This window comes from Nesoenas mayeri (assembly GCF_963082525.1).
Source record: "Nesoenas mayeri genome assembly, chromosome: 3".
Classification (NCBI taxonomy): Eukaryota; Metazoa; Chordata; class Aves; order Columbiformes; family Columbidae; genus Nesoenas; species Nesoenas mayeri.
Window position 1 is genome coordinate 98,102,333 of NC_137544.1, and position 27,068 is coordinate 98,129,400.

The 27,068-nt window shown below is 37.0% G+C and overlaps 1 protein-coding gene across 1 annotated transcript in view; it reads right to left on the reverse strand.

Annotated features, from left to right (window-relative positions):
- Positions 1-27,068, reverse strand: part of USH2A (usherin) — a gene marked incomplete at its 3' end in the record, with an annotated part of 383,577 nt that overhangs the window by 74,352 nt on the left and 282,157 nt on the right. The window contains exons 47-54 of the mRNA XM_080341535.1: positions 25,797-25,995; positions 17,729-17,897; positions 14,533-14,754; positions 9,174-9,397; positions 6,601-6,811; positions 6,018-6,215; positions 5,215-5,373; positions 3,249-3,443 (exon numbers count right to left, since the gene is read on the reverse strand). Of these exons, the coding sequence (XP_080197661.1) occupies positions 3,249-3,443; positions 5,215-5,373; positions 6,018-6,215; positions 6,601-6,811; positions 9,174-9,397; positions 14,533-14,754; positions 17,729-17,897; positions 25,797-25,995 (1,577 nt within the window). The remainder of the gene's footprint in view (positions 1-3,248; positions 3,444-5,214; positions 5,374-6,017; positions 6,216-6,600; positions 6,812-9,173; positions 9,398-14,532; positions 14,755-17,728; positions 17,898-25,796; positions 25,996-27,068) is intronic.

Sequence of the window (27,068 nt, forward strand, 5' to 3'; positions counted from 1 at the left end):
TGAAATGGAGAATATGTTCAGATGAAAGAATTTCAAGCCATTCAGTCACAAAGTATTTATTAATATTGTTCCTTTTACTAAAATAAACATTAACAATCTTGCTTGGCTTTTACCTAAAGATGATCGGTCCTGCAAATGCTTGACAAAGCCTCTTACTTGGGATACTATCTTTAGTGTACTAAAAAGGGGGAGCTGAGAAGAATCTTTGCTATAAACCCACCTGCTGCTGCTGAAGATGGCACTCTTAGCTTTCTTTTACAATTCCTCTAATTATTTTCTTCAGTCTTACCCTCTGCCTGGCCCCCACTGCAAAGCATTAGCAGGCCCATTTGTAAAGTAGTAGTAACACAAAGTGAAACAATGCCATAACTGTCATCCAAATTGTTCCGTACAGGGTAGTGGAAGTGTTCAGTAATAAATGATATAAAAAGGTCTTTTATTGACAAGCTGCCATGTGCTGTTTGCATTAGAGAATATGAGAAGATGATGGCTGCTGCCCCCAGGTCCCAGTGGCATTCAACTCAGTGAGATAGCAGAAAATGCTTCAGTTTGCTTAAAGCATTGATAACACCTCTAAATAATTAACTGAGGACTTCCTGTCTTCAATTACTTAATGCTTTTTTTAACATCTTGAGAGGATTATAAGCAATTTATGGATTTCACATGATGAGCACATTCACCGCTATTCCCACAAAGCATTTGTGGGATCATGTTTCCAAAGCTTTGATGTAATTAAAAATAAGCAGCAAGACAATGGTGCAGTGGCAAGGTGCTAGCCTTCTCGTCTATTATTTGCAAGACCCTAGATTCAAAGTCTCAAGAAATACTAATGCTACAGCTTCATTAATGTTCAACTGTTGCTCAGGGAAAAAACACAGTTAAAAAGAAAAGAAAAAAAAAGAAAAAAGCAAGATAAGAAAATGAAAACATACATCTACAGGGAATAAGATGACAGTTCAAACATCTGAGAGTATGCATGAAATAAATTTGATTGTTTTATCTTATTCTTTTAATTTAGAGGGTAATAATTATCCATATTGCTAAATCAGTGTCAAGAATTACATATTATTACCCAAGGAAGGTCCTGCAGAAAACAGCACAAGATTTGATTATGACTGTTAGGAGGAACAATCACTTATTTCGCTCCTGGCTTAACACGGCAGCATTGGGCAGTGGCTTAACAGAACAGGCACACAAAAGGGAAAAAAAGATCCTTCCTTCTCAGAAAGGAATTTCATTTTCTCACCCTTCCAACTAGTAAGAAAAATAGTATTGTATGCATTAAAATCCCAGTTACTCCAGAGGTGCAACTGCCTTTTGGGAAGGAACTGTGAGCATGAGAAGTACTTTTCAAATGGGTTTGATAAATCATTCCTTGTTAGTTAGGTGTTCTTTACAGTAGAAACTTAAAACAGAAATTCTAGATCATGTGCCACCAGCTGGCATACTCTAGCTAATATCTCATGTCCAGAAGCACTGAATATGGAGACAGGCATAATATACAGTTGATGAATTTCACACTTGAGCATGATATTGTCGAAGAGGAACAGCAATCCTTTACTCCTCTGTGAGTGACTACAGCAAGGACAAACTCTTTTAAAGCACTAAGAGATCTACCCCAGCTCAGGGCTCATGCTTTGAGGGGTGGTTGAGAGTGTCATATATGCTGTATAGGTTTTATGTGCTCTAAGTCAACTTATACTTTTTGGGAGGCTGTCAGATGTCGTGTACATCAAATGAATCTCTACATTTCCTACTCAGGTGAAAAAAAAATAAAAAGAAAAGTATTTCTGAAAAACATAAATACAAGAATTTGATGAGCGTCCTGAGGTCAAAAAGTGAAAAAGGTATCCCAGAATGCTTATGTTCCCATTTGGTGTTCAATAGAAACATTTCTAAAAGTAATTTTGCTTCAATGTAACATCCAAATATAACTAAAAATTGAATACGTGAAAATAATACATTTGAGGTCTGAGTTAAATCTTCCCCCACAATCCCTTGAGTAAAGTTTCTTTCAGATATACACACACTAGTGAAATTTCACCAAGTATTTAGAAGAAGGCTACAAGCAGTATATGAGATTATAAACAGAATCCAGAAACAGTATTCCCTGAAAATAAAACAGTTTCAGAACAAATATGAGGCCTTGGTACTTATTTTTAAAATGTTCTTTAAGCTCCAATGATTGCTGCTACCCTTATCTACAGTCATGCTGAATAAAGCTATAGCTAAATGGAAAGTTAAATGTATTCACGAGGTGTTAATGTCTACATCTTATTATTTGCGGTCTCTCAGAGAAAGCAACAGTAACTACAAATAGCGTTACACCAGAAACTGTTTTCTTGACCAACAATGTTGCTTCAGCATGCAATGAACTGGTTCATTCTAAAGTGGTCACAGTTGTTGATGACAAGAGGCTTTGTATTTGAATATGACATGTCTTTTGGTCCATGTGAAAACAAGTTTGAATGTTAAATATTTTCTGACACTTTGGAGTTACTGTTGCTCTTCCCATTTTCTTTAGGTCAACATATGGTTCATGGCAATACTGTACAGGTCTAAAATCTCTTTACAGGAAGTAGTCTGGGGTGCGACAAGTAACATGCAGTTCACCTCTACGCGGTGCTGGATGAAACTGCAAAAAGGAGTATTTTAGAGTATCACCAAGTTCCATACTTGCAGCCTTGTTGCCACAACGGTAGCAATAGTTTGGAGCACTGAAAATTGTTACTACATTCCGATCATGGCACCAGTTGTACCCCTCCATTACCAACTGATGAGCTCTTGAAGATCCTTCTGTTTCCCTTCCCTTCCCTTCCCTTCCCTTCCCTTCCCTTCCCTTCCCTTCCCTTCCCTTCCCTTCCCACTCATTCACAGCAGCACTAGTGACTTCAATTGCATTGCTGCACATTAATGACAGTAAAAGAGAGAGTTAAATCTGTGTGGAGTGGCAAGCCTACACAGAATACCTGAGACCTTGAGCACACCACAAAGTGTTCATCTTGAATCTAGCTGCATAGATTTGTTTTAAAATTTTGAAATCAAATCTATCAATATTTTAAAAAACAGCATCCAGAAATTATTGAAAAAAATAAATTTAAGATAGGTAAAGTCATGATAAAGCATTCTAAACTGTTCACAGTACCGGGGATTTAAAAGTTACTGATGAGTAGGATTTTTAATATGTAAACACTGTTTTATATCTTAAGGACAAGACATTAGCCTGTCAGAGAGCTCTGCCTCCTTACCTGATACTGTGTGCTGCATTCTGCTTGCAGCATCAGTGTATATAAATCCTTTTCCTACTTGACTGATCTGGTACTCTCTGATGATGCCATTTGGTTTCTTGGGTGCAATCCAGCTTAAATGTAATGCTGTTGAGTTCAAAGCACTGACGTCTGGTGGCTGAACACTCTCTGGGACTCCTTGGACAGTGACTGCAACTACCTGAAGACATATGAATTAAACAGCAATTTAATGTAATAGTACACTAGATACCATGATCAATGAGAATGTCACTTTTGTTTTAAAATGTTATTTGGGCTGGCATATCATTACCAAGGTCCTGGAGAACTAGTTACTTTTTTCCTCCTTTTTCACAGTGAAATCTGACCTTGAATACATTACATAAGTCTATGTCTACAATTTATCACAACAGGTTTCACCATGTTTTAGCTGCAGTGTATAGCACAAAGTGAAACAACGAAAACTGTATTGCTTGAAAACTCTTGATAACTCTCTTCCATATGGTTTGTCAGTGTCTCTGCATTTTAACTGCCTGATTTCATATATTTTAAGCACCAGTAAACATGGAGCTAAGCCTCCATATATCCCATGCAATCTGAACTCTCTTGTAGTTATTTTCAACTCAATATTTTTGTAAGGAAACAAAAGATTTTAAAAGATAGAATAACTTTGCAGTTGTTGAGGTCTTTCTAAAAAAAAAAAAAAGAAAAAGAAAAAGGAAAAACTTAATTGTCTATTGACACATTTCTACCATCTCCTACAGAGGCATTTCCAAATTACAGTTTTAATAAGTGAGTCAGACCTTTTTCTCTTTGAGAATCACTTTTCTTTCTCCATTATTACCACCATAAAGTATTTATATTATGCTGTAAATATAAAATATGCCCTCTATAATATATGGTCTTAGTGATTTGGTAGAATCAGTCCCTACTTGCAGACTTCAGTGTTTGCAACACTAAACTCCTTAATTACAGATAAGTGAAATAAGCAGGATTTATTAGCTCAGGCCAATGGTTGCAGTAGTTGTGTCTATATAGTTTGCAGATCACTATGTGCCTATCTTCATCCCTCTGCATCAGTGTTTCTTATAATTTTGGCTGAGATTTGCACCAATAAGAAAAACATTTAAACACCTGAAAACAAACCAAAATAACTCAAATTTTAAATCCGATAGATATTATAATTACAAAGCAAAGCACAGTTGTTATTCCCCACTTGTATTCCTGGAAAATAATTTTCATAGAGGCAAGGATATTACTGTGAAACAGAAGTTACCTAAGAAACAGTTTTTCCAAGTGATGAATAAGGCCAGTACTTTGTCGAATAGAAAGTAGAGCTGGTTAAATAGTAATGCTGGTGAAAGGCATCTGTGATTTTAAGTGATATGTGAGCAGAGGAAAGGAAAGGAAGCAGTGACAAAGGGAGGGAAGAAATTATTTTTGCTTAAAACTGAAGCAGAGGCAGGTTGTACACAAAGGGAGTATAAAGCCTGAAGCAGGTGCAGACATGGAAAGCCAGTGAAGGGTAATATAGTGGAAGGAGGCTCAGAATAAGAAGGTTGTTGAACAAATTGATAGACTAGAGCTGGAGCAGATAAACTAAGGAATACCAAGGAAGAAGAGGCTATAGACCTCCTAGTGAGAAAAAAAGATTTAATTTCAAGGCTTAGATAAAGTGCATTTTAATATTCCTTACTCTATTACATTATGTGCAGCTTTCTCTTTAACAAACATCAGTTCCTACAGTACAATTTCATCTTTGCCAAGACTGCGATGCTTTCTTCTTCCACTCGCATGAGCCTTAGGTTCCAAATAATCGCCTGTCACTAGCTGAATCAAATTAGATTATTGATGTTCTTCACTTACTCAATAATCAGCATGTCTTCAAATTACAACTTTCCAAAAGCATTTTTATGTTACCACACTGGCTGATAAAATTCTGGCACCAGTTCCATACAGACCAATTCACTAACCTGGCTGCTGTCTGCGCAACCAGCAACAGTACAGGCTCGCAGCTGGTAAGAATATTCTTGGTATGGCTGGACACCGCTTGTGTCTATAAAGCTCATTTCTGTTCCTCTGAAACGCTCGATTCCATTTCGGAGAATGATGTAGTGAATAATAAGACCTATTGCAGAAAAAAAGTTTTCCCTTTTGTTAGCTGAGAAATCCTGCATGATGGTATGCTATAACAACCTACTCTGCACACAGAAAATATTAAATGAAATCTCTAGGCGACCACTGTAACATAAAATCATCCTGCTTAAATGGCTAAGGTGAATTACCAGCTACTCTCCTCAAACTCTACATCAACATCTCAGTGCATCTCAATTTTTAAGAGTGCTGTTCCAAATTTTCTCACTGTTTGAAAATCACAAGCAAGGTTTCCTGAAAGAAACATGAGTATCATCCACTCCGCCACCCACCCCCGAGTCCCAAAACATGTTGTAATATGATTGTTATTTTCTGGTCATATTTGCAAAGCATCACTACAACTGTTCTCAAAAGAAGCTTCTGGGCACTTCTTAGAGACATCCTAAATTGTCTTCTATGAAGTTAGACTCTACGCTTATTTGCAATGAAAATGATCTCAATGAAAAGCAAATTCTTCTTGCAGAGTTTAGGAATATGTATATTTCAGTATTTCAGTGCCAGTGATCGATTAAGAAACATTTTGTGAGTTTGGAAGACTGTCAATTGAATGATAGAGCATGATTTTTTATTTTTTTTTAATTTTTTTTTTTTTTCCCAAATCAAAACATGTATCAATACCATTTGGTTGAAGTGGTTCTTCCCAGTTTAGAAGTATCATGTCTTCCCAATTATCCACTTTGGCCCATTTTGGTGGACTTACACCCTGTGGCACATCTTGCTTAGTGACAGCTCTGCTAATTTCACTGAAGCCTCTTCCATAGCTATTCCAAGCAGCCACCCTGTACTCATATGTGATAAAAGGTTCGAGGTTCATGTCTAGAAAAAGAAAGTTATATATGGATCATCTCAGTCTCATGAAATACAATTTTTTTTTTCTTTTTTTTTTTTTTTAACCTGTGCCTATGGGACTACTCCTGTGTTTAAAGACAGATTTCCTTTAGTCAGGACCACTTTCTGATACAGCAATACTTCCACCAACTTTTGTGAACACAGTTTTAGACCTTATGTATTCAACTAATTTCTTGCGACTCATTTCCCTGAAGATACTGTCCTGATTCACAGATGACTTCTTAAAGAATGATACTTCACTACAATTGCTTTACATTTCATTAGAATACCTGATAGCATTGAGGACATCCTTTCCTCCACAGCAAAGTAAATACACTAGCAAATCACCACCTGATATGCCACTTTTCCTTACCTGTAAATGAATACTGGTGTGGATTTCCTGTGTAGACAGTCTCCTCTTCAGTTGGACACACACCTTCTTTTATCTCGCTTTCTGTAGCACTCTGTGAACCTTTTATCCATGCACAGATATTCTCTCTAGGATCAAAGTCACACTTTCCACAATGTGCTGTTGCCGCCATAGATAAAGGGCAGAGGATATTAGCTTTGCATTCTTCTTTTACCTAAGGAATATACATTCAATTTTAGTATATTTACCACAACTTATTTTCATTACAGATGCTTCCATTAGTATTTGTCATTAGGCAACATACAAATCAGGCAATCACATTGAATGTGTCAATATGTTTAGCATATGGGAGACCATTTCAGCCTTTGGTCTGTCTACAGTCTTTGGTCATCAATGCTTTTCTAATTATTTCTAAAGGAAACAGATTTTTGTTTTATTTGGTCCTTGAAAACATCACAAATTTTAACCTCTGAAGCCCAAATGACTGGGTTTGTTGAAAGCAGAAGAGTCTAGAATCAAATGAGATCAGGATTTAATCCAAGAATTTGAACAGTCTGCTCCTCCAAAGGCCAATATATGGCAAATAAGTAGTAAATTCCCAGCCCCTCACACAGCTTGCCAAGTACTCAAGAGGCCTCTGTGCAATTCCTTGGCAGCTTTCAAGAGCTGAGGACCCTCTCCATTAGCTATATAAATTATGTCTTCTACCACATCAATCCGGAACAGCAGTTTTGCTGCAATAAGAGGACCTCTGCAAACGTTTAACAGTTACAATATTTAACCCATAAAGAACAATTCACAGAAACAGAAATATACACTGAACATCTACAAGTTTCTATTAAAATTCATGAAATAATATTTTTGCCAAAGCATAAGCTAGAGAGCAATAATTCTAATAGAATACAGGTTGTTGCAGGAAGAAATGTACTGCAATACTTGCTACAAACATTTCTGCCCATTAGGATACAAGCTTTAGAAGGACAAAAAAATATACCTGATGATTTCTTAATTCACCCATTGAAATGAGCTTGCTGTCTGATTATGAACTTCAGCTAATTTAATTTCCCAAACTTGGCACTTCCATAAAAATTAGATTGTGATAGACATCAATATAGGATATAGGATACAGATGGATTGGATTCAAATATAAAGTAGCTCCAGAACACATCTCAGAATATCAGTGCTTTTAATGTTAGTAAATCTATACATATCAGAAAGCCAGCAATGCTCTCTCTTATTCTACTGCAGGTAAGTGAAATAGAAACCGCTTCCTTTGTTTATGCATTATACCTATGGTATGGATCTAGCATGTTATCTACCAGAATTCATTAACCTATTCTCAGCCATTTTTTGCCTTGCATGAACTACTAATACAATGCATTGAGGAAATGTAGCTGACTCATCACAACACTTGGATTTTCTCTGGGAGAAAATTATTCAGTCTGAAAATGGAATGACATGAAAACCTTGGCATGAAAAGGAGAAGAGGGAAGAAATATTTGTGTATTAACTTAACAGATGAACGAAAAGTATACAGGAATGCCTGCATGTGGCAGGATGGGGTCTGTTTTTCTTTTTACTTCAGTGATAAATTCCACAATATCTACCTGATTTCCATATTGTAGAATTTACAATATTCAACCCTCTTACTTTCCCTGTCTAAATATAGATAAATGTAACTATAAAAAATTTATATAAAATAATATACATATATATGAACAGCGTTTTCATCCTTTGAAATGATCATTTCCTAAAGAAAAAAAAGGGGGGGATAACAGTTGACAATATTTTTTAGAGGTTATGTATAACATCAAGATGCTAATTCTTGAAGATTTCTAGTCAATTCACCTGGAGTTACAAGACATTGCCACTTTCAAATTTTGGCTAAATTGTCTCATGGCCACTCTTAGAAAAGATGGAATTAGCCTTTACGGTGCATAGTTTACTCTTAAATTAGAGTGAAAATAAACTGTACAATTCATTAGGCCCTAAATGCACCAAAACCATAATACTCTCATTGTTGCTGAAAGTTATACAGGTAACTATCCTAGTACTGCTGAATTTTATGCCAAAATTGCCATTGGTTTTCTGTTGGATCAGGATTAAGTCTATCATGAAAATACCAATTGCTTTATTTTTATTTATATGGTTTTAGGAGGTTGGGAAATCCATGTCATACTGCCTGCTCAAATTGAAATGTAATAGCATTTTTATACTTCAGAACTGGCCACTTCAATTTTAATTTCCACTTAAGGAACATCATCAGGAACAGTGGTCACAGAACGGAAACTGGCTGTATGTGCCAGTCTTGTCAGCATGCCAGCTTTTAGCCCCCTTACTAATCTGGAGTGCTGGGCAACACTTCACAGAGGCAGCTAATCATTATTAATTCCTTTAGAATTCATTGCAATAACATCAATCATGGTGAACTCATTCGGTATTAATATGGATGTAATGTGAAAATGAATAATGCACACAAGAGTTTTTATATTCCTATTTTAGAAAAATAGTTATGAACAGTGTATTTCTCTTTCCATCGTCAAATCAGAGCTACCGAGAGATTTTCTATCAATTACCTTCATCATCATTCCAGCTGAAATCTTGTCAGAGCAAACATATTTCAAAGGATTATATCCAACTCCATTACAGCATTCTTCGCTCTTTGGAATAAGTTCAGTCTCACAGCATTTTACTGGCACTTGGTCATTCTTTCTAACGTGTGTGAGGGACTCACCACTGGAATCTGAGCAGCATATGGTATCTGACATATTCACATATTCCTGCCCGCAACAGAACATCCCTGCAACGAACAAACAAATATATCTGAATATAAAATATAAGTAAATAAACAAATAGTTAGGAAAGGAGAAAGCTCAGAATGCAATATGGCTTGGCAGCTGGAATTACGCAGATTTAGCTAAAGTGAGTTTAAATTTGAATATGAGTTGACTGAAGTGAGTGTCCTGACTTCTAGACCTACTGAAAACAATGAAGAATCAGAGCAATAAACAGGGACTCTCTGAAATCAATTTATACAACTGCTGAACTTTTGTAAGAACCTTTGCTATGAAAAACCATATCAAGGAACTGTGCACAGCAGGTCAAAGACAGACTGTTGATGAAAATTTCCTGTAGAATGCAGAAACTGAGAAAGCTTCTCCATGTACTTTCCAGTCAGGTCTCACTCATTTCCCCCCTTACATGAGCAGTCCTTCAACAGTGCACCTTAGCGTTCCAGAATGTTTCACATTATAGTTTATGTTTTAAAGTGGGAGTTCATACTAGATCTGTAGAACTGAATGGGTGACTTGACAAATACCCACAGTGAAGCTTCAGTCATCCGATATTCTTTAAGAAGTTACTATCTAAATATAATTTGCATTTCTGTAGTGGAAATGATAAGCTGCCAAAATTCATTCCACAGCCTTTCTTCTAATTTTAATAATTTTATTTTAAAATTAGAAGCTTGCCATAACCACTGTAATTTCCAAATATTCATGTGAATGATTCTGCAACTGTGGGTGTTGAACCACCCACCATTTAAAGAAAGGGGTAAATTTTAACTCTGAAACAAATGCTATAAATACCTCTGTAATTGGCAATGAAATAAATGTCATTACTAATTCAACTAGAACCATATCACAAAACAAACAAATGAAGAAACAAACCAAACAGGGCTGTGATACACTCTTAGATCTACAAAGTAATTAGTATTTGACATAATTTCTGTTATATGTCAACATTTTAAACACATGCAAAAGCGGCCATTTTTCTCATTGCCATTTATTGCAGCAAATTTCTCTTATGAATTCATACATAATGAAAAATACTCTTTAAGGGTACGATCCTGCTAAAGCATTCAGACCACTTCGTTCCAACAACTGGGATGACTCAAAAAGGTGATGCTACTTGAATACTTTATGTGTTTTCTGAGCTGGTTCCACTCACAGCAATCAAACTGCGATCACCAGCTCTCCAAGAGGTAAATATTTCCTCCTGCTCACACCCTTTTTCCAAATTGTCCTCAGATTCCACCAATTTTAAGTAGAGAATTACTGTAGAAAATGACTCAATTCAATACTAATAAGCAACTCAGACAGCCCCAAGGGACTTTTGACAGGCAAACTAAAATTTTGATAATGAACTGTTTCTCTATCGAAACAAACAAGGCTGTATTCTCTCACTGCGAACCTCATCTTTGTTTAACTGAATTAAATTTTTCAGCCAAGATTTCACTCACATAACAAGAAGTGACTCCCTTTCTAGTTTCTTTGGTAAACCATTACTTCTTTAATTATTATCAACCTTGTTCCAGTGTGATAAATTGCTAATTACTTAATACCCTAATCAGCGTTCATTCTTTGCACAGATAAACTGTGACAGCGCCATTAATTTAAATAGTAATTTCACTTAATGGCCAGAACGGCACACCAGATTTTTATGCAGCATTTTCTGAAGACTGCATCCATCACTGCAATATTCTGACATAAAGATGTCTGACGTGCACTAACTCACTTAGGGAGAGCAGATGTTGCAGAGCAGAGTTTGGTAGTAATTCCCATAGTGCATCACTTCAGCATGAATGAGCTGCAAAGGCAGAGGTAGACAATCTTCTGAAACTGCATTGCATAGCCTCTGACCTTTGCTTAATTTATCACATGTAGCACTTGACTCCTGAACCTTGACACCTCGAATGTACAATTTTAAATATGCTCTAAGAAAAACAAAATAGGACCATGTAATATTGATGGATTGATTTGCCTTCTAAAAATCACTTTATTCAATTGCTTAAAGATCCAGAAATTCATATAATCCCTTGCTGAATTCAGCAAAATATCAAAATACAAAGTATTTGTTTGTAAATCAGCTGGAATGTGTGTCATACTTTATATATTTATGTTTCATAGGCACATAATGCATTACAGCAAAAAGGAAATCCGTGGGCTGGAAAAGATATTTCCTGCTAACGGTGATTTCTGTCAACAATTATTTCATGTTCATCCCCAGCAACTGAAAAAATTTACAAACATTGCTGACTGATGAATTACTAATTTAGTCAGTCTGCAAAACCATTGCTTTCAAAAGGGAAAAATGAGTATTAAAAGGCTTAGCCTTTGGAGCCAGAATAGAGGATCAACAAAATACAGAGCCAGTGTACATTGCACACTAGTCCAAAAATCCTTGGCTTACATGTGGGTACTGCAACTCCTACAGATCAGGAACCACAACAGTACAAAGCATCATCTTTCATGAGTCTGGGATGTCAGTGTAGGGGGCACTTTGCTAGCTTTTTTTTTTTTTTTCCTTAAATACAAAATCCAAGAGTGGTTTTAGCTGACATTATCCTTTATAGCCAGAAATAGACAACTTTGGATAATCCCACCACAGCAGTGGGGCTGAGGGTGTGTGTGCAATGGCATCACTGCCAGCCTTTGCCAGTAGATGTCTCTATGGTCACCCCACTAAATGAGGCCAACAAGGGGTGAAAAATAGAACCTAAGAAAACAGAAATTATTATTTTTTTTTAAAAAAAAGGGTAATGTGAGATAGAAAAAAAATATTATTTTTGTTCAGGGTTTTTTTCTTTTCAGGACAAACTCTCCGAAAAAGGTATAAAATGGCAAACAAAAAGGTTCTACCATCCAAGCCCTTCAAAAAACATTCAGTTGCGGAAACATGCTGCATTCAAGCTGGCCATGAGACAATAAGGCTGTGTACAAGGCTTTCACTTTTATTGATGTTGTTTTTCTTGTAGGATTTTTTTCAAGGAACTAAAACTCCCAAAAGGTTTAAATTGTCCTTATATTTTTAACCATAGCACTCACTGCCAACTACAAAACAGATCTTCAGAAGCATTTCAGCTTTTGCATAAAGCCACCTCTGTTACCTTCTCCCCTTCTAGACAATGAGATAAGCTTTCCAATTATGATATTGTTGCAAAATTCTACTTATCCATTTGCCAATGATAAGTAAATTATGATTTTATATGAGAGTATTATTTCCATTAGAATCATTACAACAATAGGGATGGAGAGCAAGTAGATTTTTGTGCCTGGCTTGTGTATTTTCATGATGTATTTAGCAAGGCCGAATTACTCTAAGAAATTAAGCAAAAACCAATGGAGCATGATATATATGATATGATTAAAACCCACAATCTATTCTATGCTTAATGCAAAAGAATACAAGCCCTTTTCAACTATGGCACTAATTCATCTTTCAAACCTGTATTTGTGTTCAGCTGTATGCTGGCTCACAGTATAAAGTCCTCACAGAAACCTGTGAACAATGAAAAAGCCACTGTTTTCTTTTTTAATAGCCAAAAAAATGTCATCCTGACCCATTCTCAAGAAAAATGGTATAAATGATAGAGCGCTTTAGGCTAAACACATTTTAAAGAGAGGGTTATAAAGGGTTTTTAAATATATATATTTAAGGAAAAAAAAAAAAAACTGTTAAGAATATATATATACTGAAATGAAGAACATAACTTTCATCCCAAGATACCTGCATTACACTCCTACACAACTCATCTGCCCAGAGAGAGCAGTAAAAACATAAACGCTACCCCAGCAGTTCTGTTCCAACAGCATCTGTTAATTCACTCCATTTATAAAATACATATTGACAAAGACAACTGAACTGGGACCAGGGAGATTTGATTTGGTGTGAGAAAGTCAATTCAATGTGATTTTGTTAAAGGGCTCCTGCAGGCAAATAAAAGAGTTTAAGTAATAAAGTACATAAAGAGATGTTTTACGAGCCAGCCCCGTCTTGCGGCAGCCGCACAATGCGCGGCGATGCAAGAGGGCCTTGTTCAGAGCCGATATCGTGAGCCCTGCATAGACACTGATGCTGTAGCTCAGGCACAATTAGGGATCACGGTGAGGGGGAGCTAAGATCACACAAGTGGTGCTGTTAACAACGTACATGTGGTGAGTCACCACTGGAAGAGTAGGGTGGTGTGGAAACCGCAGAAAGCCTTGCAATGGCTCTTCTGATGAGCCATTCCTGTCAGCACAGAACTGGGGTACTTCTCATACCGCAGTGGCCAAAGCATCTGGTGAATGCAAACAATAAGCTGAGGGAAAAAAAAAACCTCATTTTTTGGGAAAGGAGTAGTGCAACCTTCAGATGTGGATTTTTAGTTATGTATTAATATCTTCAGTTGTACAACCAAAGGCTCAAACTGGCAGGCATATTGTGAAAGCACTGCATCTCTTGTCTTTGTACACCAAGTAGAGTTGCGTACTAAACCTCCATTACTTCTGTGTTTTGAAATTGGGCACCCCTTTGAGAGCGCAGTTGTTTCTGAAGTCTTCTGTCAGGCAGAGAAAGCCTAAGGCTGATGGTATATAACTGTCTAATAATTGTGGAAAGAAAAGACATGTGAATATACCTGAACAGGGTTTGTAGAAATAGAATACCTCCGATCTCTGTCACCAGCTAGTCACAGAGTGTTTCTCGAGGAAGCAGGATTTGGATTGTACCTCTGAGAGATGGAGTAACTTCCTATGGTGTGCAAGAGACTAAAGGGACACACAGATGAACACGTGGCTGGAGCTAGGCATTAAGTATTGAAAAATGAAAAATCCCTGCGCTGCAATGCATTCCAGCACAAGGTGGACAAGAGTAACCTCTGCTCTACTCATTAAGAGGGAACTGATCCTATTTCCTGACTGGCATAGTGAAAGATTATGCACTCCTTTTGAAATTTCTGAAGTTTCTTCAGACGCTGCAGCTTTTGAACAAAGGTGAAGACTCATCGAAAGCTCCCCATTTTGCAACCTGTCAGAACAGATGACTAAAGTGCAACACCATTTTAATAAACTGGCAAACACATCTTAAGACTGAGTGTGTTATTGCTGAATGGTTAGTGTTACAAGAGAATTAGAAAGAAGAAGATCCTTTTTTTCTGGAAAACTTCTCACTTACCCGTGAGAGGTCTGTGTGCGGTCCCTTCTTCTTCATCACCACAACAGATCAAGTCCGTGCTTACCACTTCTCCACCACAGCACTGTTGATTGAAACTGTCGTGGAGGGATCCACCACAGCAGATTTGATCTCCTGATGTGGAGTAGGGCATGCCCTGGCAGCAAGAGTCACCAATTCCAACCGAAACTCTGTTTTGCTCTTTGTTAGGGCAACATACCTCTCCTGTCAATTTAAGAATACAATTAAAGATTTTATCCATTTATAACTCTTGAAATCCCTGAGAGGCCTTTCATCTGATAGCAACAAGTCTGGGTTCACACACTGCTAGCTTCATGTATAAAATGTTCCATGTGAAAGCATGGAATCACTCAGTACTTTAGAATGCTAAAGTATTATATTCGTTTGTAATAGTGATTAAAGAAACATGCATTCATGAATTCAGGACCAAGACTCTGTAAGATAGCAAACTGCAAGCATGCCAAAGACAAACTGAGAAGAGCAGCAAAAATAATTTCTATAAATATAATAATTATAAAGTGGAAAATATTTAGGTAGAGGCAGATACACAGTAAAGAGAATTAATTCCTGCTATGATTAACCGAATATCCAGGGTACTTGTTCTCAGCAAAAAATTTCCATAATAATTTCAAACTTGTTTTGAAGGACTAATTCACATTGCTTAAAGAGTTTTTCAGTGTCTCCCAAAGAACTTCAGAACTCAACTCACTTTAAAAATTAAATACCACTGTCACAATCACATCAGTGGGCTTGGCTGCTACTTAAGCAAAAGAATCTGCTTTTGCAGGAAAAGCCTTTAGGGTAAGACTGCCAATGAGACTGACACTGTAATGGCACAATGGGCTGGGATAAACTGTGCTATGAATGCAATAGACACTGCTATAAAAAATACAAAAATTATGGTAAATGGCAATAATTTTCATTCATTAGTGTCTGCACTTGATCTGATCCAGTGTTCTTAAAGTTCTATTTTAGTATTATCTTTCTGCATTGCAATGTTTTCTGTGGCTCAAATATCATTTGGAAGGTGCAGGGCTTTTTTCTGCTGTTGAAGACAGGTAATAGAGGTGAATAAATTATTTGCATTCCTGATCGTTAATAAAAGAAATGTGTTTTGATTTTTAAAATTATTTTTTCTCATGGAAAGTAATATCTCAAGTCCTTTACTTCTGAAAGGTTGGGAATTACAGACAAGAAGCCCTAAACCCAATGCAGCTTTTGTCAGAAATAAATCTGTATTGCAATTGTAACAGGTGAGGGAGAACATCTTCCTTCCACCCCAGATTACCCACCGAAGAGGTGCCTGGGTGGTAGTAGCATTATTTATTTTGCTCTGCTTTAAGAATCTCTCCTCCCATCTTAGCTCTGGGATGGATGTTTGCACTTCTTCATGCACTACTGTTAAAGAAACTGAGATTCCTGCCTTCCTAATTTGTAATCTTCGTGCCTTCAGCCCAGTGTGCTTCAGTACATCTAGAGCTATCAAGCTGGCCAAACAACATCTGGGAAATATGTATGCTTAGAGAGTTTCCTGTATAAATAACTTTATCAAATAAAGTCAACAATAAACAAAAAAAAATGAGAACAAATTTTTGCAGTATAATAGATATAATCTGTTTAGATACTTCATCATATTTTCCTGCATTCCTTGGAATCTAATTTAGTTGTCACACAGAGTAAGTATTAAAACATAGAATGTAGCTTACATCTACTGGAAATAAAACTGTTTTTCTTTTTTTTAAAGAACTATTAGACATAAGACACAAAGGATCAGTAACCTTCTCATTAACCTCTCAAAATGGGATCCATTCCAAGCTAGGCTTGAAAACATTCTCTCTCTGAAAACTACCATGCAGTCTTACCAGTTAATTGTTATCCTTATCAAAAAATGACCCACATTAACATTTAGCTTGAGGTTATTAGCATATTTATAAAAATAAAAAAGAAAAGAGTGACCAACATTGTTCATGTTGCTGCCCTTTAGAGTGCGGAAAGAGAGAATGCAGCAAGTATACTTAGAAAAAAAAAATCATATTCAAACAGTCACTGTTTCATGCTTGTGGACTGCTGACTGAACACGAACTTCTTTCAGACATAAGACATTTTGTTTCACTGTACTTTTCCTTCTTGATGTAAACAACATTAAGCTAGTTAACACAGACCACTGGATGGGGACAGAGGTCACAGTATAATCTCTCCATTTCAGTACGCTGAGATTAATGAGGACAGCAAAATACTCTTCTCTGGTTCTTCCATGTGATAGCATTTTTCTGATGACATCATGGAAGGCATTCTAATATTGTGATATATGAATTACTTTTCAAAGGCTCAGAACTTGAGATGTGCTGAATGTGTTGGCAAAAATTCAAGCATTTCTGAGCCTAGGGAATGTGTGCCAGCTCATGAGTAATGGAAGCATTTTAGCTCCTGACCTGACAATTGCCTACAAAGAGATATATGCTCTGAACACTGCCCCCTGAAAGGGCTCTCCTCCCCCTTTTGTTCTCTTCTCCCTGTCAAAACCCCACCAGCAAACTGGAAAACCAAACTCTGGACAACCGCACAGAAGCACAGCTTTGGCAAACTTCCACAGTAGTTCTGAGAATAAGGGTACAATCAGCCTTAAGAAAAGCATCAATTTCCATCAAAGATAATACATGTGGGATGTGTAGTTTGATCTGTAACATCGGTAGGAACAAAGAGTAGACAATACAGAAACAAGTAGAAGTGACACAATCCATAATATCAAACCCAAATGCTAACAAATGTTCCACAAAAGAACTGGCTGGGGAAAATCGCACGGGGTCAAGTCAAACAAAGAACTAAGCCGCACCACTAGATTGCCTGATGGTGTTCCTATTAAGCAGAACTGCCCTCCCCATTATGCAGCACTTACTGCAATTAAGTATAGTTCAGCATAAATTAGTTCTCTGGGAAATGACCCAATCATCAGGTTTCATCAATTAAGCCTTTCTTGTATAAACATAGTGTACTGTGTATAGAAGACAAAGTCAGTGCAATTTTCTTTGCTTATCCCACTGAACACAAGTCTCGAAGACATCTAGAAATCTTGATAAATCCCACATTTATTGCTGTGTTTTCATTCTCCTTGGTGTAACAGATATATCAACTTTGTTGTTGTGTTTCTTTCAAGCACTTGAAAGGAGTTGTCTCTTACCTACTAATACCCGAGTGTAATAACCACCACAGCACTGATGTTTCGGTTGCACAGCATGTATTTGACCACCACAGCAAACCCCTGGTGAATTAAGAATAAATGGAATGTACTTGTCCTCGCAGCACTGGAAGGCAGGTTTATTGTCGTGAAGAATCCCATTACAACATACCTAGAAGTAGTTAAAAAAAAAGAAAAAAAAAAAATCAGTAAGGCAATAGCTATTAAATAGAACATAATGTGTTCTCTGGCAAAATAACACATATGAAAATGTGTACAACACATCCTACTACAGACAATAATATGACTGCAGTCTAATAAAATGTAACTTGGCTAAAATCCTGTGCCCTCCAGCATTATCAGACTTCAATAAACTATTGTGTCTTTGTCAGAATGCTGATGTTTTGTGGCTTTCAATCATACTTCACCTCAACAAAACAGTCAATTAATATGAATCGTCTTCACATGGTGAAGGCTGTTTGAGTCTTTCAGTGTGGAGTAGATTGCAATATGTAGCTATAATCCACCATCACCTTATCCTTTTCTTTTCTCCCCATTTATTTATTTATTTGTTTGTTTGTTTATGATGAAGCATGTCATCTGAAACCCTTACAACTTAAAAACCAGTATTTCCCCATATGAACTCTTGGGTTTTCTGTCACATAAAAATAAGTGGTATTTTCTTCTTATAGCACATGATCACTTATTTATCACCACAGTTCTTCAGACAATGTGATCTCAAGAGAATTGCATTTATATAAGGATTTTTTTTTTCAAAATAAAATTTACATTGAAATGAATTTTGAACAGGCCTTTTAACTGCGGACTTCTTTCTAGGTTCTGTCGGGAAAATTATATGCTTGAACAATCAAATAATTGTTTGTACGCTTACTCCTGTGTCGATGGAGTGGCATACTGCGTATACAGCAAAACATATAGAACAGTCAGTAGAATCTTCATAAAAATTGGAACCTTAGAACCTACAGTCAGTGCAATTTGTACGAGCCAGAAGGATGCCTTTTACAGAGAAAGAGCAAATGCGGTTGGGCAGTGCAGCACAGATGCTAGAGCAGAGTTGCTCCTTTCTTTTCTTTTGACATGGAGCACTTCCACCCCTTACTTTAGCCGTGCCCTAAATCAGGTTATCTTAGCAGTAAATAAAATATTCCTTTGGGAGAAGCTTTTCTTCACCTAGGTACTTTCATAACAAAAAACTTTTAAAAATGTATATTACTAGGCACGGGACATCTAATTTTTATTACATTTATGGTATTAACATATATATACAAGAAAAAATATTATTACTTTTCTAAAGTCATAAACAATTTTTTACTGACTTCTACTTGAATACATGATGCTGTGTTTTATTCAGTTTTGAATGGCCTTTACTCAATCATCCTTGGGAGAATTAGGTTAGGTTCTGAAGTTACAATTTACAATACATAAACAAGACATAACCCAAAACTAACATGACGTAGAGTAGAAGGTGTTCTTGTTTTCTCACTATACTTTCAGGTTTTATAACCTTATATGCTTTCAATTGTCACACAGTTTTCTGTTTTTCCAGCACACTCAGTAGGTCCTATTATATTATTTTGCTGTCCACCTTGTCACTGGCAATACAATCCAATCTATGAATTTAATTAACCTATTGTTCCTCCTTCAAGATCATTAGTTAAGATGTCAAATAAAACTCTGCTTTACACCTCTTCTCTGCTTCCCATCTTTTGGATATTTTTTTGGCTGGCATGCACTCCAGGTTGAGTTTTTCTTCATTTACAGTTGGCTCCAGAGCAACATAGAAGATTACCTGGCCTCTCTGTATTTCTAAGTCATTTAAAAGCATTCTTAAAAACATCAAGTTAAGTACTATCACACCACTGTCCTCAGAGTAGATCGCATTTATCAACAATTCTTGTCACTTGTAAAGAATGGCCTCTGTTCTGTCCTTTTCACTGTGTGCTGAGCTTGAGACACCAGAACCAGTAAATGCTCTATGTGCCTGTGCAAAAGGAGGCCAGAAATATGTTCCTCACACATTCTTGGTCTCAATCTGTGTGCCCCTTGGGATTGTGTCTCCCTCTGTGATCCTGTACCATTTCCTTCTTATCAGTGATGCACACCACCCAAATTTCACCTGAACACAGTCCTCCTTCTATCTTTCAGATAAAGAAACTTGCACGTCTTTGGCATTATCAGGCTCAAATGCCTGAGCAGTCATTTTACTTCCCGTACGATGTTTCCAGTTTTAAGAAAGGCCCTTTCTCTTGTGAATCCTCAGTAGAAACACCTGCTCTACATCTTCCACACAGACACTGGGAGCGCCGTTTTAATACTAAAGCATTCTGGTTGGAACGTTATTTGTAAGATTGCATTATTACTGGTGTCTCTCCTTTTCCTCCTTAATTCCCTCAAAAAATCCCTAGGTATGTTCTAGCCCAAACTTTCCTTTATTAATAATTATTTAAGATCCTCAGTATTTCTCAATACCCTATACACAGCTTCCAAAAAGGGGTCCAGTCAGCTCTAAATTACATTCAGTCTCTCATGGGGCATTACCCATTGATATAGTTGATGCTATTGTTATGTAGCTCCATAACATCCTCTGCAGAGGATGTAAATTGTTAAATAACACTTTTTTGGCAGTCCTCTAAAGATAGTTAGTTTCTATTTGCATTGATATTCAGCCCCAGGATTCTGCATTATCAATCCATAAAATAAAATGCATTCAAGTAATGCTAAAATTCTGTCATTGACAAAGAAGAAAAGCAGATGGATTGAAAGTTATAGTGGCAAAAGGTTATTATTATCTCATCCTCTTAGATCTGAAAGTGACAGATTGTGTTACTACGTACATGAAAGCAGAAGCCTCGTAGCGATCAGATACAGGGACACCAACATTTTAGGCAGGTCGGAGATCTCACCCTCATACAGAGGGTTGAATGCTTGACATATGCTTGCTAACCAGGAGATCTTTACTGTCTATGGAGATGATACAAGATGTTCATTCTTAGCTATCATGGTAGACTGAGTTACATACAAATCAGTCCTGTAGTTATTCTCCCATTCAAGCCTAGTGAGGGACTGTGACCCAGGAGCAGAGGGACGGGGAAGGTCTGGGCATAGAGAAAGGCTTTTTACAATATCTGAGAAAGGCCCAGTCAGCCATGACACTAGCACAGAGCAACTAGATGTCAAATCTGGCAGGCAGGATTACACAATATTTTAGCAATTTTTAAGAAGACTTCAAACTTATCCATGCAACTCTCTTTTAATTAAAATTGTGTCATCCCTGATTCCTCTGCTTGCTGAAGACTTTGAAGAAGGATATTACCTGGCCTTGTGGACACATGCCAGTTAATGTAGGACTGATTTATCCAAATAAACAGATGTGCTAGGCAGCCATGTTTATCGTTCTTGTCAAATGCTTGCTGCCAGAGCCACTTTGTGAAATAGCAATTTCACAAAACACTCTAAGGAATTCCTATTAGCTACAGGAGTTCATTAAAAAATTTCTGCCAGTGGAGCAAACACCAGAGTAATGATTGACCCATCATGTTCTCATGTGAGAAGGACTATTTTAAATTAGCAAGGCTCATTCTTTTTTACTTAAATTATCTCTGAATCTATATAGACACACTTTTTTGCTAAGTGTACTTAGCCATTTATTTTCTCAGCCTGCTGTTCTCTTTTGGTAACTGGTACAGCCTTAGATCTAAAATCCATGAGCAGAAATTACTGTTATTCTATTACAAATCACTATATATTATCTTACTAAAATGAGTTTCATTTCCTGTCTTTCAGGTGTGTTAGAACACACACTATACATGAAGTCTTACCTTTTTAAAGGTTGTCTAAGCCTGAAAGAACTTGAAAAGAACTTGCACAATATTGCTAGCATTAATAGTAAATTTTACATAAATATTGATGGAATATCCTTTACCAGTGTCGAGATGTACTCGTTTTCACTTCTGAAAATCGTGCTTTTGAGGCTAGCTATGAAGCCACCAATTCCCTCCACCTGTCCTCAAGCAAAAGAGTCCTGCTGCTGTTTTTAACAAATGACACATTAATTATAGTGAGTAAAGGGGCAAAGCCTGCACTTCCTAGTAATGACAGAGTTATATTTGATCAGTTCATTAACTGCAGATTTATACAGCTTGTTGCTACTGAAAATAAAAAGTGTTGAAGCTGTTTGAACACCTTCAGTCAAGAACCTTTTAACCATTGATGTTCATACTCTCGATCCATTCTGTATGGAAATTATTAGCCTTTTTGCCATTGTTTTAATTCCACTTTTACCGTACCTGTCATATTCTTTTCAGTGTTCACCTCAGGATGCCAGTAACAACAGGACACTTCAGTAGCTACACAGATAACACAGGAATGACTTCCCATCAGTACTGAGATCATGCTCCCTGATGGGTGGAGCAAGGGCACATTCCCTTGCTAATTGAAGTACATCTCTGCAGATCTCATGATATGTGCTCTGTAAGCTGATGTCTACTTTGAGATTTCAAACCTGTATAGAGTTATAGGTCACACCTTACTGAAAATACAGCTATAAAAATACTATCAATTTTGGCAGCTTGGGAACACCCAAGCAGCACAGGTCTGTTACTGTAAAAGGTACACAGGACATAGGGACACTCCCAACAGCTGACAAAATTTATCATGAAAGTGTGTTCTCAGCTTTCCTGCAAAACTACACACAAAACCCCTACCCTTTATAAATTTTTTCTGAACTTAAGGATTATGAATCCATCCAAGTCTGATTACAAACACCAGGGTAAGCTTACCAGGCACAGCACTGTGTTAGCTATAGTTAAAATAACAAAGATTTCTAACACTGAAGCAGAAAACCGGATTAACAACTAGAAACAAGAAGCAGGGATCTGATGCAAAGATTATTTCAGATAGCAGGAACCTTTTTTTGGTTGTCATTAGGCTGAATATCAAGCCCATATGAGCCCATGAATGTGCATGTACACATGTCCCTTGTAGTTAAAAGGTCATTTGTTCTTTTAGAGATTTCAAACCCAGCTCTGAGCAAGCTGGTTTATTTACACAGCACAGTGCTATGCAGAGATAATAACCTGGAGCCCACAGGCAGCACACATACACCGGTGCAACCCCACAACCAGGCTATTTAGCAGTGCCTTTCTGATCTAACTGTGCTACCCAGCTGGACCCAATCCAGCCAATGTTAGCGGAAGGGTCTCTGCATCCTGCCCTGCTGTGCAGTCAAAACACATCCTTGTATTCCTCTTACTGAAATCCTTTGTTTTCTGTGGATGGAGGGGATTATATATTGGTGATCTCTTATATAGATGAGAAATTATAACAAATCTCTCGTTTTCTACAGTGCCTTGCAATAGCAAGCTGATGATGCCAAATATAACCTATAAGGAAATATAAATAAACAACCCAAGACATATCTCCAAATTACTTTTGTATGAAAGGCCTGGTTTTCCTCTCACTTTATACACCTGAATTCAAGGAAATTTTAAGAGGGAAATTAGAACCATTATGTCTTGTACACAGGGTGCAATAAATGACCTGAGCAAAAATGAGAACTCTACAACTTATTTGTCTATTGGAACTATGTAGATAAAATCTCTCTGCTTTTGCTGAACAGTCTGTTATCAAATGAACAAAAAAAACATGCTTATTGTTCTGGATCTGAACATTACTTAAGCTGCTCAGCATTTAATTCTCAGTGGCATCTTTTCCTGTTTGGCTGTACCATTAATGCATGGTGAAGAGCAGCTGGCATTGTGATAAGAGGCTTTCCTTTCAGAAAGAGCATATACTGGACAGTGTTGCTTTTCTTTAGCTGTTGAATCTAAAGGGCACATACTAGCACAAATGCTTCCACAATAACTGGCACATATTGATGTAAACGTGTGACAGCGGGCTGCCATGTAAGGTCTTACGCAATCCCTGCCACAGACTCTGGTTGACAAGGAGGAACATGGATGTGCCAGGATCTCTGTAGATATCTCCTACAGATATTTTGGATGACTGGTGCTGGTAAACATAGAAAACCAGACAAAACATTGAGAGGTAAATTTTAACCAATCCACCCACAAAAATCACTCCTCTGTCATTTCATGTACAAGTGCTTCCGTTTCCAGTGGACCTTTCAGTCATTTATTATCTGTCCATTACTTAACTAAATAGTACCCAGTCCTAACCACAGCATCTGAGAATACAGAGAGACTATTATAACAAAATAATGTAAAATTACTTAGAAAAAATTAGAAAGTCAGGAAGCCATAAAAATAAATGGACACTCTCCAAGGTCAAAGTTCCCATAAATGCATGAAGGCTGAAAAAATAAAAATGGAGAAGAAAACTTTAAAAATTAATATAATACAAATTTAACTCACACATATGCCAAGATTTATTAAAAAGTCTACCATGCTAAAAACCTGAAATAAGTAAATTTACCTTTTAGAACAAGGGACTACCCATAATTCACTCACAAGATTTCAGGAATATGTATGTTTAATACAGCATTGCTTTCAAGGGAACTCAAAAGCTAAGGCTGTGTTGGCTGGAATAATTTATATTTTGACTTGAACACCTCAAATAACTCACTTCCTTAATTACTGTCTTGTCTGACAGGGAATCTTGTGTACACATATTGTTTGCTTTAGTCATGGAACATGTGATGATGCCTTTGACAAATAGGGACACTATTTCATTACATTAAATCTTACTTTCAAACTAAGAGTTTTCTACCTCATTTGTCAATAAAAACTATTACAGACTCCCGCTACGCTATTGATCCTACTGCTAAACAGGAACTCATATGAAGATTAACCTGAAAATAGCCATAATTTAAAAATACATCTGAGAAATCACAATGGATCCCCTTCAGAGCTGCTCATCATTGTCGTGTAACAGCCACCCACTTGTAGCTGAATCTAAACAGATTGTCTGTACTGGAGAATCTCATCATTAAGCATTTAGCCAAGGAAGAATTTGAGTTGAGGTACAAAAACAGCAAGTCCTGTTAATAACCAATATTTGCCATGCAGACTTTGAGGAATGATTTCTCACACAGAGAGAAGCTTTATAGCTTTACTAGCTTTTTTGAAACTCTACATACACCCAGAAAATTTCCTATAGCCTTTAAGTGGCCCAATGAGATCACTTTATGCCAAAGGAGCCATGTGAACCTCCATCATGTGCTCCACAGATACCTGAATACTTGAGCAGACAAAGAATCTCCTCTAGTAGTTTACAGTGTGTGATCTATGGAACGAACTGAGCACAACTGATTGTTCCAAGTGGGATGCAAAAATACATAGAGACATGTTGATATGCCCACCATGAAATTTGTCACAATTAAGTTCGATCTGTGGATTCAAGAGACTGGTACTGAGATTCTTCACACTTCCATTACATGTAGCTTCTGAGATTTACTTTGGATCAGATACAGCCTAATTCCTTGGGATGAACATCTGCACTGCATATGTGGAGCAAAGCTTTCTGAAGGGGAAAAGCTTCAGATAAGTGCTTGTGAAGTGAGGTGGTCCACAGACTGAGTGGGAGCCTGAAATCCCCATCCAGAGCTGAAGGATATTTGAAAGGTTTTTGAAACACAGGTTCTGGCTTAGCTTCCTGTGCAAGGGAAGTTTAGTTTGCATGTTTTGAAGCTGCTTCTACCCTGAAGCAGCATGCAGCAAATGAAAACAATCTCGGGATTCACTTCAGAACTGCACCAAACCAAAGCGTTAATGCAAGACACATCCATAAATGCTAACCAGTTCATTTCTTCTGACAGGAGAAATTAAGTCAACAATCACAGACTTAAGACAACAGAATCACTTGTCATCAGCTGACTCATATACTTTGGTGGAAAATTTTGCAGAGATATCCCTGTATTGAGCTTCAAGTTTTAAAAGTTTCAAGACATGTATCAGAGCCTTGATTTTAAAATATCACAAGAAGCAGAATCCTCCACTACCCTTCCTCTGATACCTGAAGAGGTTTGGTTTACACACTTATTCTTAAAAGAATAAATTTTCATTGCATCGCTAGCTTAAGAACACATGCATACCTTCAACTCTGGATTATAACACACTTCTCCACAGATATTTTCATGCTGTTTACATTCTAATGAGATGCACATTCTATTACTTTTGCTGCTCCTTGGAGTCTTTGATTGGCTACACCTCTGCCACGCTTTACGGAAAAGTTCATATCCCAGGATAATGCCATTTGGTTGTCCTGGTGATGCCCAGTTGATCTGAAGAGATCTACAATAAGAAGAAAAGTAACATTTGTTAAATTACTGAAATAGTTTATGTTTCTATGGATACTTACATCAAAGGATTGGCATGTAACAGCTCCATTTTACACTAGATCACTTGCAGTGAAATATTTTGAAGTGTCCCAAGTGTTCCTCTGGATGGTGAATTTCACAGTTGCTTTAATAACTGAAAGGTGTGAAAGTTTGAAAAAAAGTGTCAATGTGTGCTAATAATCTGGAAAAATAAATGACACATGCAATCAAAGTCCTTAAAAGTTGCTATTTAAAAGAAATCTCATTCACACTTCTGGAAACTTATGTGTTAAAAAGTTTCTAACATTTTATTTCAGTGGTAGGAGAAAGGATTCAGGATGCCTTCCTGATGCTCTATCAAACATGTACATGAACTACTGTCCGGGCTGGTGTGACCATTTCATTCTCAGATAAGAACCTGGTAGAGGACGGGCAGATGGGGGGCAAGAGACCACCTCCTGCTTTCTGAGCTGTCATCAGTGCAGCTCACTTACAGTGTGCTCAGTCACCATTTAGAACAGATTTGAATACTTCTTGCCTTTTATCTGTTTTCAAAAACATTAAAAAAAAAGTTGCTTTGACTGTATTCTTTAGGACAGAATTAAAAGAAAGAACTCATCACAGTATCCATAAGCACTAGTTCTGTGTTTAAACAGTTTCATTGACATAAAAGAAGAAGCAAGAAATGCAAGTGTTTATCACAATTAAGACTCAAGATTTCAGACTTTGAGCACAAAAGCATGACTGCAACAGCCTTCATAAGACTGTCTCCAAAACAAAATCCTGTTGATTTTGGATTTGATATCAGGCCATAATCAGTTTATGGAAAAAAGTATCTTAAAGGAAAAATCATGTTAAACTGTAGCATGCCTGTCACTACTAATAAGGTGCAGATAGTGGCTCCAAAATCTCACTTAATATTACAATTAACAAAATAAGTCAGAAAGGATATTTGAAAAAGAAAATTTGCTCTTTTATAATGTACACATTTTACATTGGTATTTCAAATGAAAACATAATTTCTTGCATAATCACTGTGGAATGTTG